Source organism: Crocodylus siamensis, chromosome 6 (genome assembly GCF_052110815.1).
Source record: "Crocodylus siamensis isolate JL-2025a chromosome 6, ASM5211081v1, whole genome shotgun sequence".
In the NCBI taxonomy this organism is placed as follows: domain Eukaryota; kingdom Metazoa; phylum Chordata; order Crocodylia; family Crocodylidae; genus Crocodylus; species Crocodylus siamensis.
The window spans coordinates 77,327,381-77,339,572 of NC_143400.1; the positions used below are offsets into that span (position 1 = coordinate 77,327,381).

General features: G+C 37.1%; 1 protein-coding gene across 6 annotated transcripts in view; it reads left to right on the forward strand.

Annotated features, from left to right (window-relative positions):
* Positions 1–12,192, forward strand: part of SMC4 (structural maintenance of chromosomes 4) — a 68,748-nt gene that overhangs the window by 54,107 nt on the left and 2,449 nt on the right. For all 6 annotated transcript variants that reach the window (XM_090051142.1, XM_090051146.1, XM_090051144.1 and 3 more), the window contains 8 exons: positions 2,567–2,719; positions 2,877–3,003; positions 4,820–5,009; positions 5,967–6,111; positions 6,878–7,051; positions 8,410–8,592; positions 9,561–9,793; positions 10,819–11,002. In XM_090051142.1, coding sequence (XP_089907268.1) covers positions 2,567–2,719; positions 2,877–3,003; positions 4,820–5,009; positions 5,967–6,111; positions 6,878–7,051; positions 8,410–8,592; positions 9,561–9,793; positions 10,819–11,002 — 1,389 coding nt within the window. The remainder of the gene's footprint in view (positions 1–2,566; positions 2,720–2,876; positions 3,004–4,819; positions 5,010–5,966; positions 6,112–6,877; positions 7,052–8,409; positions 8,593–9,560; positions 9,794–10,818; positions 11,003–12,192) is intronic.

Consider the following 12,192-nt stretch of genomic DNA (forward strand, 5'->3'; position numbering starts at 1 on the left):
GGTACTATTAATGTAGATCTCAATCACTCACAGGAGACTCAGGGTGTAGACAGACATAACAATTTTCTATCTCAAACTAAGAACACAAATAGAAGTTTAGCAAAATTGCTTCATCCAGGATCAAAGTTAGCATGATTTAGTTCTCTTCTATTGCTTCAGGATCATGTAGACATAATAGTTACTTTTAGCACACCCCATCTCCCCTTTTAATGGACACGCTTCGTTTCTTTACCCTCAGGTTCTTCAAGCATCATCCTATTTTTGCAAGGTTCTTGAATTCTCTGACATGTCTACTTAGAAAACCTCTTTCCCTATGGCTCCTTAACTTTATCCTGTCAAGTTTCTTAGCCTAAGATCCTTACTTTCACAAATCATTAGTAGTCTAACATACTTCCTGAATAGACAGTCCATTGCCAACCAGGAATGATATCTGAAGGCATCCATCAAACTAATATTTCACCATTGAGAAATCTCATTATCAACATGTAACCATTATAAAATAAAACTTTTGTTCCAAGAGAGGCACCAGCCTGGGAAACTGCAAGATTCCTTTTCCATATGATAGAATAAAGTTCTCATATATATGCACTTGCGATGGACCCTTAATTCCAAAAGTAATATGCAGAATCAAAGCAGAATACAGATATTCTAATCTTTATAGCCCCATATTAATTGAGCCAATTCTTTCCAACAAATCTTACTGGTTATTAAGGCTCTCATATGTTTCCCAGACAGTACCATGTTTGATATTAGAACCAGGAGGTCAGGTACTTCAGCCAAACTTCTTCCAGTCATAAAATGTGACAGTGTAAATGATGACTGGTGGAGTGCTACCCTGAAAGACTCCTTATAAGTACAAGGGATCCTAGTACAAAGTAGAAAGTTTTTCCTAAAGAAAATTTACTCCTCTAAATGAAAGACTTTTATTTGGGCCACTCAAAATAGTTTGACCTACTGGAGGCCCCTTTAAAAATCTACAAAAAACTACAATCTATTTTCATTCAATTGCATTGAAGTCCAATTTACCAAGAATGATGTATGTCACTGCAGTTGCATTCAGTTCATCACCCCATGATAGTGAGGTTTTTAAGATGTGCCTATACTAACACATTAGCACAAATACCCACCCTGTAATGTAGCATCTCATAGTGTACTTTCATACCTTATAGGACCCTGCTTCCTTGAATGTACTTCACCGTTTTGTTCTTGACAGCCTTGCATCACCATAACTACTACAAACTCACTCCTTACACAACAGTTGACAAATGAGATGATGTTAAGACCTCATCCCAAGTTAATTCCCAAAGTTGTCAGACTTGTTTGAAAGATCCAAATTTATGTTTTATTTGAAAACCTCATTCCTCCTAGGAAAAAAATTTCACACCGCTTCAGGGATTTCAAGAGTTCTGTTATGTTGTTAAATGAATCCTTTCAGGTTATTACCCTTTTATTGCTGTCCCTGGTGCATCTTGGTTTCAAGGTTTTCCTCCCAGGGAATATCAAAATACATTTTCCAGTGTATATCAGTCTTATTATAACTCTAAATATTAAAGCTGAGTCTACTACTAGAGTATAGTGTGGACCTTCATTTGAATTTTGTTAGGTAGCTAAGTGGAGTTAACTCCCTTGTACTAAATCTTGTGTCCTTGATCTGCTACCATATCAAATACCAAAATGGTAAATAATTATTTAGGGGCAGCCAGGATTCTCTTTCAGACAAGACACTGTTTATCAGTCACATGAAGACCTATGTTGATGTTCAAGAAAAAAAGAGAGAAACATATACTAACTTCAATTCTTTTGAGTCTATGTGGCTTCCTCTTTTGGCATATGCCATTTTGTCCTTGTGCTGAGAGCCTTCACAGCAAAGGTTGTAAAGGCAGAGCAGTTTCAACTGTTCCTCAGATCTCTTAATAGTTTGGAATCCTAAATAGCAGAAAACAAGGATAGAGGTTGGGATTGAAACACATATTCACAAAATCTCTAACTACATTTTTACCATAAACGTTGTGGTAGAAATGTTATCTATGTGCATCTTGCAACCAAACCTCTATACCTACTTTTTCAGAATCCTTTATCATCATTTTCCTTTATTGATTCCATTTTATTATGCTGTCTCTTCCTCAAACTTTTGCCTTTGTCTCTACATTTCCTATTTCTTTAGTTAGAAAAAAAAGTCCTTAGGTTAAAAAGCTTCTACTTAAAATGCATTGTTTTATTTGCATTATTTTTTTTTCAGTTATACCTCTGCATGATTGATTGCTTTCTTTGACTTAGTTTAAATCTGTTCCTGATCAAACTTAGGATAAACCAGAATAAAGTGGGACTAAGATCATCTATTTATCAGATTTAATTAAATCCACTTAAACCTCTTTACTTTAAAGTAAATGCAACTTATCTTGTTCTTTCTTCCTTGAATTGATATTGTAAGTGTCTCTTCAGGTCCTTTTTTGTTTCAGAAATTATTAGCTGTTTTGGAGTATGAAACAAGCCTTGTTCTGTTGTAAAGTGTGATTTAAAAGTATGGTGCGATATGAACTGATATTTAAATCTAATGTTTGTGTAGGTGAATAAAATGGAATTGCAGCTGCAAAATGATTCAAAAAAAGCTGTGTGCTACCAGGAAGAGAAAGTAGAGCTTGAAGATGCTATAAGAAAGTTGCGTCAAAGTGTTCAAGAAATGAGAAGCACTTTAGAAAAGTATACAGCCAGCATACAGGTAAGCAAATGTATTACTTTACTTTATTACTGAGCTGCATGGCCTCTCCATGGGAATGGTAGAAATTTGCTTCCCCAACATACTCTTAAGTGTAATAGCCCCTTACACTTCATAATATGAGAAGTTTAGTATCCTAACAGAATCTTCTGTTCTGTAGAGTTTATCAGAACAAGAAGTTCTCTTAAAAGACCAACTTAAGGAACTTGAGGATAATGTAATTGCTGCTGCTCCTGACAAAAACAAACAGAACGACCTGGAAAAAGATCTTAATGCCTTCAAAAAAGGTATGTGATAGTGGTTTTGGGGTTGGGCGGCATTTTTGCTCTTTTGGATTAGGGATATTTGGTTAGAGATGAAACTTACGGTGACATTCATTATCAATCACGAATTGGGGTATTACAGCTTGATCAGTTTGGGTATATATTTTTTTCTAATGAAGGGCCGCCTTATATTCCAAGGGGATATGTTTTTAGATGGTCCTTTTCTCATTATTGTCAGTAGTCCAGGTTCATCTTTCATTTAGGCTAAAACTTGCTTTTTGAATATTAATAAATCTGTATTGGATGAGTCATCTTAATGACTTTACTGCAAAGGGGGTCCTAAGGAAATGTAATTTTGCTTAACCAACACTTTTTGTTTTCATTTATATTTATTAATAATTCTGGGGTTTATTAATGGGACAGAGACACTTTTGTTGGAGTATCGATTTTGGTTTAGCACTACTCTAGTTTGCTTGTTGCGTGACACTTTGCAGTTGACACTACACACTGCAGCAATTCAAACAAGAGCTTTCTGCAAAGTAAGCAATGTCAAGAGTCAGAATATCTATTTAAACCTAAATTGGAAAAAATATTTATTACATTCTTTACTATTGGTACTGTATCAATCCCATGTGTTCTAGTATAGCCCTGTTTACTCTAAGAACATAATGAAAAATAATAATGTCAATGTTAAACCAAAATTTATAGGTTGAAACACAGTGCTACCTCATTATTATGAACCCTTGTGGGCAGAGGGAAAAAACTTCATTAAAAGAGTTCTAGGCAGTTTGCTGCTTCAAGAAGTCTGTTCCTGCTTTAGGGATTTCTAAAGGGATTGTTTTTAGAGAGTGACCATCTCTAAAGCGCCTGGCAGACATTATACTGAAAATGTGATTACATAGTTAATCACATCTTAAGAAGCAATCCAGCCACACGCTCATGCAATTACTGGTGCGATAACAGGGAATAAACCATAACGTTATTGCACAAAATGCATGGTAACTTTATGGCTGGTTCCCATTGTGCCTTACACCACTGCTCTCATGTTCAGTTTGTTACCAGGGCTGGGAGTGCAAGTCAGCTAATCAGTCTTGAAGGGTTTCAGTGTATTCCCAGGACTGGAAGTGCCCATCAACTCACTGGCACCCTGACTCCCTGTACTGGCAATAAGGCATGCTTAGGATTTGAGCCCAAGTCTGACAGTTGCACTTCCTACTGTGCACATACATATGGCATGGCAGGAGGTGCTGTTGTTGGGATCAGGCATATTACCTTATCAGGCCTTTAACTGAACTTCTGTCAGCAGCCCAAGTTAATTTGTTTGATCTAATGTAGATGTAAAACTTGTCTCTGGTCTCTTACAAAAGTAACTTTTTTTTTTTTCCTTTAGAAAAAGAGAGTTCTAATTATCACTTTCAAAAGTTAACTACTAATTCTAAAAGTAATAGTTAAAAGTTTGTAGAAGTAGGTTAACATTTTTAAAAGCTTGTTGACCTAAAAATAGGGTTTGACACCTGGGCTTTTTTAATTAAGTACCTATTCCATGCTGTTTTAAGTTCCCGAAAAATCACTTAACCCAAAAGATCGTCATCATGCCAGAGAGGAAATGAACAGGGGATAAATCATTCTAGATATACTCATTTCAGTGTACTTCCTTTAAATCATACACTCCTGTGTGGAGATGGGATACTGAGCTAGATGGATCATTGGTCAGACAGTATGGTACCTACTTATGTTCTTAGCATTCAGAAGTCCTATGATTAAATTTTGCTTGGAGACTGTAATTAAGAAGTAGCTATTTTGTCTGATCATTTCTTTCACTCAAACTTTTTTTTGACAGATTATGAATGTGTTGCTGGAAAGGCTGGTAAAGTAGAAAGTGAAGTTAAAAGATTACATAATCTCATAATTGAAATCAATAATCATAAACTTAAAGCTCAGCAAGACAAACTTGATAAGATAAATAAGGAAATAGATAAGTATACTTCTGCTGTTACTAAAGCCCAGGTGGCAATCAAGACTGCAGACAGGTATAGTAAACATTTATGTGCTCCAATTTAAGAATCTAAGATTGTAATTAGTGTTTTGATCATGATCATTGTATTGACATATATCTTTACTAATAATTTATCAAATTTATTACCATTTTTCATCACCTTTATTTATGACTAGATATGACCTGGGGTGGGCTTATACAGCTTCTGTTTTACAATATGAAATTTATTATGGTAGATAAGATTAAAAATTATTGCCTTAACTCATAAATAGGCTTATATGACACTTGAGAAAATGTAGGCATTAAAGCAAGCTACCAGTGGCTACATATCAACCATTTTAGTATCATTTAGAATCAAATTTCTGGTTTTCAACTTAAATTAAGATTCTGATGCATAAATTTATGATTAAGTAGAATGCAAAAACATAGTTGCATTGCAGATGGGTTTAATTTTTAAATTTAAGTTTCCACAGTCACCATGAAAACTGGCATTCCTCACAATATTCTATGGAATTGCCGGGGGGAAGAAACTTGCCAAAAACAAAAGCTGTCTTCCCAGTGGGAGCCAGCTGCTGCAGATGCCCAGCCTCCCAGGACGGTAGCTGCTGGCACGAATGGAAGCAGCCAAGATGGCAGCCGCCTCCTTCCACCGCTGATTGACCAATAGTGGGATTGACCAAATGCTTTTTGGGTGGTCCCGCCCCTCTCAGCCAATCAGTGAAGGGGTTGAGCCACATGAGGGGCAGCCCTTAGCCAATTGGCAACAAAGGGCGGGGATGCCTGGGCTAATTGGGGAGTGCTGCAAGCAGGCCATGATTTTTACTTTGCCTCCATGTGCTTTAAGTAGATCCCTAAGTAAGGGATTGTATTACTTATTTGTTGATTATCAGATTATAGCTTATTTTCTTTGCAAAAAAGACCAGTTATGCTCTTCTAGATCCATGTTGTACTTACATGAATATACAAATATCTTGAATACCTACTTATTCAGAAATCTGAAAAAATCTGAGGAGTCTGTTCTTTGCACTGAGAAGGAAATTGGAGATAATGAGAAGGAAATAGATGATCTAACAAAAATGCTGACGACACTGGAAGAAAAAGCTACTGAAGTTATGAACGACTGCAAACAAGCTGAAGTATGTGTAATATCTGTGTACCTCTTTGGAGAGAACAGAGTTTGTAAGAGTTATTCATGAGCTCTGCTTATAAAATTATAAGAAACTATACCCTTAAAAGCATTTTGTGACAAGCAGCCTTTCCTAAGCTTTAATAGTATTTTGTTAACATTTGACATCTTAGAAGCCTTGCAAACCCTCTGGTTTTGCTAGACTTTTGTAAGTGTTCCATAAAAAAGATAACTTTGAGAATTTTTAAGCTTCAGATTTGGCCCTTTTAAAAAAGATTTGGGATTTGTTCTTTTTTTCATATCCAAGAGTAATGCTGCTTCTGTCTTGTCATCTTGACTCTTCCAGAAAGAAGAGGGAAGTCATGTAGTGTTAGACCTTAGTGAGCATCCTACTGCAACCCTACCTTAGCTGGACAATAGTCAAGGATCACGGAAGAAGTACCAGGCAGCCTGATGTGTGAAGGTTCTTGGAAGCCTTCCTTGCACCTGCCTTTATTCCAAAGCATACCTGTGCAGCATGTATATAACTCAGCTCTGCTAATAGAAACAAAGATTTCTAACATAGTTGTAAATTGTATGGAGTGCTATCATTTAGATTCAGAAAGTTAAATACAAACACTAAGCAAAAATGATTCTTTGTTGTATATTCATCTTAAATGGCATTCATTTGTAACTCTAGAAACTATATATATTTTTAATTGCAGTACTATAAGTGCAAGCTTTTCCCAAACAAGTTTGAATTTCAACTTTTTAAATATTTTGGTGTCTCTGCTTAGGAGTCATTACCAGAGGTTCAGGAGCAGCATCGTAATCTACTTCACACAATGAAGTCAATTCAAGAGGATGAACATGTTCTTCAGAAAGAGGCCCTTAGTATAAGGCTTAAAATTGAACAAATAGACAGTCATGTTGCTGAGCATCAATCAAAGATAAAATATTGGCAAAAGGAGGTAAGAAATGTTTGGTTTAAAATAATTTGTTAATGACTAAAATATAGGATAGGTACTCCAATCCATTATAGTTTGTGCGCTTGCAGATTGTTGTGTTATGAAGCTGTGGCTTGCATCATCTCACTCAACGCCAGTCACAGGGCTATGGATGAGAGCGAGTGGAAAGTCAGTCTACTCACATTTACATGTTTTCCTGTCCTTTCAGTTCAGCAATTTCCAGGGTGTGTAAACCTGCAATTAGCAGCAGGCAGGGGTTTATGCATCAGCATCCATGCAGTAACAGTTTCTGCCCCTACTCTTAGCCCATAATGAGAGTTTAGGTGGAGCAGCTGACCCCTCAATGAAATAAGTTCTCTAATATATCTTTCGCTTTGTCCAGATAAGGGTGGACATTAGGGCTGTGCGAAGCTTCGGTCCCTGATTTCATTCGGTAGAGATTTAGCCAGATTCGGTGGCTGAATCTCCAAATCAAATCAGAAGACCCTTTAGTCTCTCTGAATCAATTTGGAAAGATTTGACGATTCAGACATAAACACAGCCTTAAATGTTTTTTCTACATACCTGAAGGTGGCTCTTGAATACTGAGATGCTGGGGCGGATGGAGTGTCCCACAGGAGTGCGGGGGGGGCGGCCACACAAACCATACCTGGTACCTCACGGTATGTAAAAAAACATTTAAAGCTGTGTCCATGGCTGGATTGTTGATTCTCCAAATCAGCATCAAATCTTCAGATTTGGATTCAGCCAAATCAAAATCGGGGACAGTGATCCAAATCAACGATTTTAATCACTTCCCAGTTCAGGCTGAATTGGAATCAAATGCAGCCTGTTTTGCACACCTCTAGTGGATATACAAACACTCCTTATGAGTTGAAGCACAATAAGTTCTTATGCCCTCGGTTACTGAAAGCACGCAGCCCTAAAGATAGTTGCCCAAATGCTGAATGATCTGATCAACACCAAGGGAGTGCACATTTACTCATTATGGCTACCCATGAGGCCCAAAGACACTGTCTCAGAATTCTGTATGAATGTTTTGAGAAGAATTTAAGAGCAACATATGTAGTCTTCTAGCTTTCATCACATGTTGGAAGGGTGGTGGACAAAGCACAAGCCTGCCTGCTTTTTCAGATGTTTTCCATAAGAAGGTAAACTGAACTGGGACCAGGCCTTAAGATTGAGGTGGGGCAGATTTTTATTTAAAATTGGGTGACTATGAATGCATACTGAGTGAAGGACTTGATTATATTTTTTAATTAATGTAAAATTTGGTAGTAAAAGCTACTTTTCAGGGTTCATTTGATAACTAGTGGTGGCAAATATAAGCATGTTGGGTAACTGTACAAATTGATTTTTAGATATCAAAAATATCACTGCACCATGTACAAGCAGAACCAGTTGAAGAACTTCCTGTTCTAAATCAAGAGGAGCTTGAAGCAATTAAAGATCCAGATATTATAATTAATCAAATAGCCCTTTTAGAGGCCCAGTGTCATGAGATGAAACCAAATCTTGGTGCCATTGCAGAATATAATGAGAAGGTAAGGCTTTTTACATTGTTTTCATTCACCTTGTAGCAGCTTGACTTCATTTTCTGTTCCTTAATCTGTCAAAGGGTACGTCTATACAAAACATTTACTACGAAGCTGCCTAATTAGCTCCACAGTAAACATCTCAGTGTGTATATGTGCACCCCTACTAGGGCACAGTAACCGAATAAACTCTGCCTTGGGTTAGTACTTGTCAATACAAGTATTATCCTGCAGCAGAATTTTTTAGTGCACAGCAATGCACGTGTAGACACTGATGGGGCCCGCTAGGGCACGAGGGTGCTCTACCTGCCAGCTTGCCCCACACTGAAGCGCCCTTGTGCCCAGCCAGCCCCTCTGCAGCATAGACATCATCATTTTTGGCCAACAGCATCTGTTGAGCTTGTAACTCACATTCTGCTACTTGAAAGCAAAAAGTGCATGTATAGAAGCGCTGCTGATTTGGATCAACCAAAGAGTAGTCTGACACTTGCATCTATCCTGGTATTCCCTCATTACATGTCCCCTGCCATAGTACTCTCTTCCCTATGTTTCTACCTACCCTAGCCCTACCTGACATGCTGGGATGTACTGCTATATTTACACAAGCTTGCATCATTTACCACTTCCAGGATTTGATCCTCCTGTCAAAAAGCCAAGATGGGCATACAGGGCAGTTCTACTGCAACTACCGGGGGGCGGGGCATGAAACTGCTCTGTGAACCTCTGTTTTCAGGAGGTACATCAGAGCTGAAATGAAAAGTGCAGTATTGGTAGCAGTGGGGTGAATGACTATAATCATCTAATCATTTAACATTTAATTTGTGTACACGTCTATAAAAAGTTTATGTATATTAGCTTTTTTTACCGAGATGCTGTTACATTTTGAAAAGTTTTGGAAGGGGGCCTCAAGTGTAAGAAGGTTGAGAACTACTGAATTTTACAGACCACTTTATTTATGGGTTTTATTTTCTCTCTAGGAAGAACTGTACTTGAAACGCGTGGCAGAGCTGGATGAAATTACCAATGAGAGAGACAACTTCAGACAAGCTTATGAAGAGCTTAGAAAACAAAGACTTAATGAGTTTATGGCTGGATTTAATATAATAACAAATAAACTAAAGGAGAATTACCAGATGCTTACTTTAGGAGGAGATGCTGAACTAGAGCTTGTAGACAGTTTGGATCCTTTCTCAGAAGGAATTGTTTTTAGGTTGGTCAAACATTTGGTCATGCAAAAGTCATTTATAATCATGGTATTCTTTCTTAATAATAATTTATATGTTTAAAAATTAATGAAAATCTCTTTTGAACCAGGTGATCTTTTCTTTCTAGCTAGTAATGGTATGAATAGCAAGAGAGGTATTTTACTGCACTGTTTCAAAATTAAAATTGAACTAATGTTGAATTTTACTGTAACTAAATGAATAGGCTTACACTTGCTTGGAGAGATGTTTGGTCAAGAAAAAAATTGTAAAAATACATTGGGTTAGCACCACGAGAGATGAAAATTCAGACCATAAACAACCTGTCTGATTTTCCACCATTTGCAGGATAAAGGGAACAAAGTGACTAACTTCATAACATCTTTTCCTTCCGTAAGTCAGTCCACCGCATTGTGTGAGGCTGGGGACTGCTGGACATACAATACATTTACACCAGGGTAATTTACATTACTTTTATACAAAGCAGATGGACAACCAGTTATTCAAAGGTAGCTGTTTGCCATCCCCTTCCTGTGGTGGGGAGCAGGCAACACCCTATATGCCTATAACAAATGACTACCTTGGAACAGGCCCAAGCACACAGCCTTTACACATGGGTTTTACTCCCATTTCTCCCAGTATAATTCTGCACCACATGCAAGTAAGTTGCATTAGTGTATAGCTGCACGTCTTTTGTCCACTCCTTGGTTATGCTGATGTAAAAGGCTGATATGCACTAGTCTAAATGTGTTGTGGATGCAACCCTGGTGTTGAACAACACAAGGGTAATGCTATGGATTCTGTTCTGTGGGGCACAAATGACTGTAGCTGTATAACCATCTTATATTATTACAATGCATTCATATAAAAATTGTAAAGATTGAGATTCGTATCGGGGGATCTATCTTACAATAATTTGAATATGATCTCTTGAGGCATGGAGATTTTACACATTAACTAATAAAATATTTTCATTTTAATAACTATTGATTAGAGTAAATTCAGAAGTTACAAATTCTCCCATCTTTTTCAGTGTTCGACCACCAAAGAAGAGTTGGAAGAAGATATTTAACTTATCAGGAGGAGAGAAAACCCTTAGTTCCCTGGCCTTGGTTTTTGCTCTCCATCACTACAAGCCAACTCCACTTTATTTCATGGATGAAATAGATGCAGCCCTCGACTTCAAAAATGTGTCCATTGTAGCATTTTACATATATGTAAGTACTTCTCTAGTAGAACTAGATAACAGCAGTTAGCAAAATAACTTATCTCCCAGAATTGATCTCTTACAGTTATGGTTACGGTACCAAATTTAACAGATTTTCAGTGTAGGCTCAAGCAAGTATTTATGAAAATTTTCAGAATTTGCAAACTCTGAGAGTTCTATTTAGCACTAATTAAATAAGACAGATGTTGAAAAGGGGGTTCTCTTTTTAGTGTCCCCTGTTCTTGAGCTGTTGAATGCTGAGCCCTTTGGAGAAATACAACTTCTAACTTAAAGGGTTTGGGTTTGCTAGATTCTTAAGAAAGGTCTTAAGGAAGATCTTAAGTTTCCTGTGCAATTTTTAGACGTTCACTTACCAAAAATTCCATACGTGCAGTTAGTCTTCCACCAATCCTGGCCTCTTAGACTAACAGGATGCTGTCATGGAGTCTGGAGTTTCATAGTTGGTAGAGTCGGAAGGGGCCTGAGCAGATCATCAAGTCTGACCCCCTGCCATGGGCAGGAAAGAAAGAAAAGAGTTCCACTGTGTCATTCCACTATTTTAAGGATGAAGAGAAAATATTCATGTTTTCATTTTGTTACATTAATCTGAGCTTCCCTTTTAAACTACAAGGAATGCCCTAGATTCACCCTTTGATTTCTTTTTTTAATCTGATTTCTTGCAACTACCTTTTCTGAGGCTTTATCTTAAATTCTTATTAATCAAGATAATCAATCACACTTAAAGATTTATAACAAAAAAACACATATAATTAATTATTCTAGTTATAATTCAGAAGCGGAAAATGTGGTTCTCTGAAATTTAACAAACATACTGGAAGAGCTTTAAAACCAAGATAGTGAACACATGGATAAGAAATGGATAATTCCACTATAATTATATTTTTAAAGTTAATTAAAAGATCACACACAGCTTGATTAAAAGTAAAGGGATCCCACCATGGAATTGTGGTTACATCCAACATGCATGTCAGCATGCTGCTTTGTTTTGTGTAACAAAATTAATTTCCACTGAAGTTGAAAAGTTAGTCCTAATCTGTGTAGAAAATTGGATGAGACAGGGAAACTTGTTTTCATTTATTATTACAGCAAAAGGTGTTATCCAGCACTTTATCAGCTGGAAAGCTCCACTAACCAGCATCTGAGGGATGTGGCAAAAGCGAAACTGGAAGTCCCACTTCC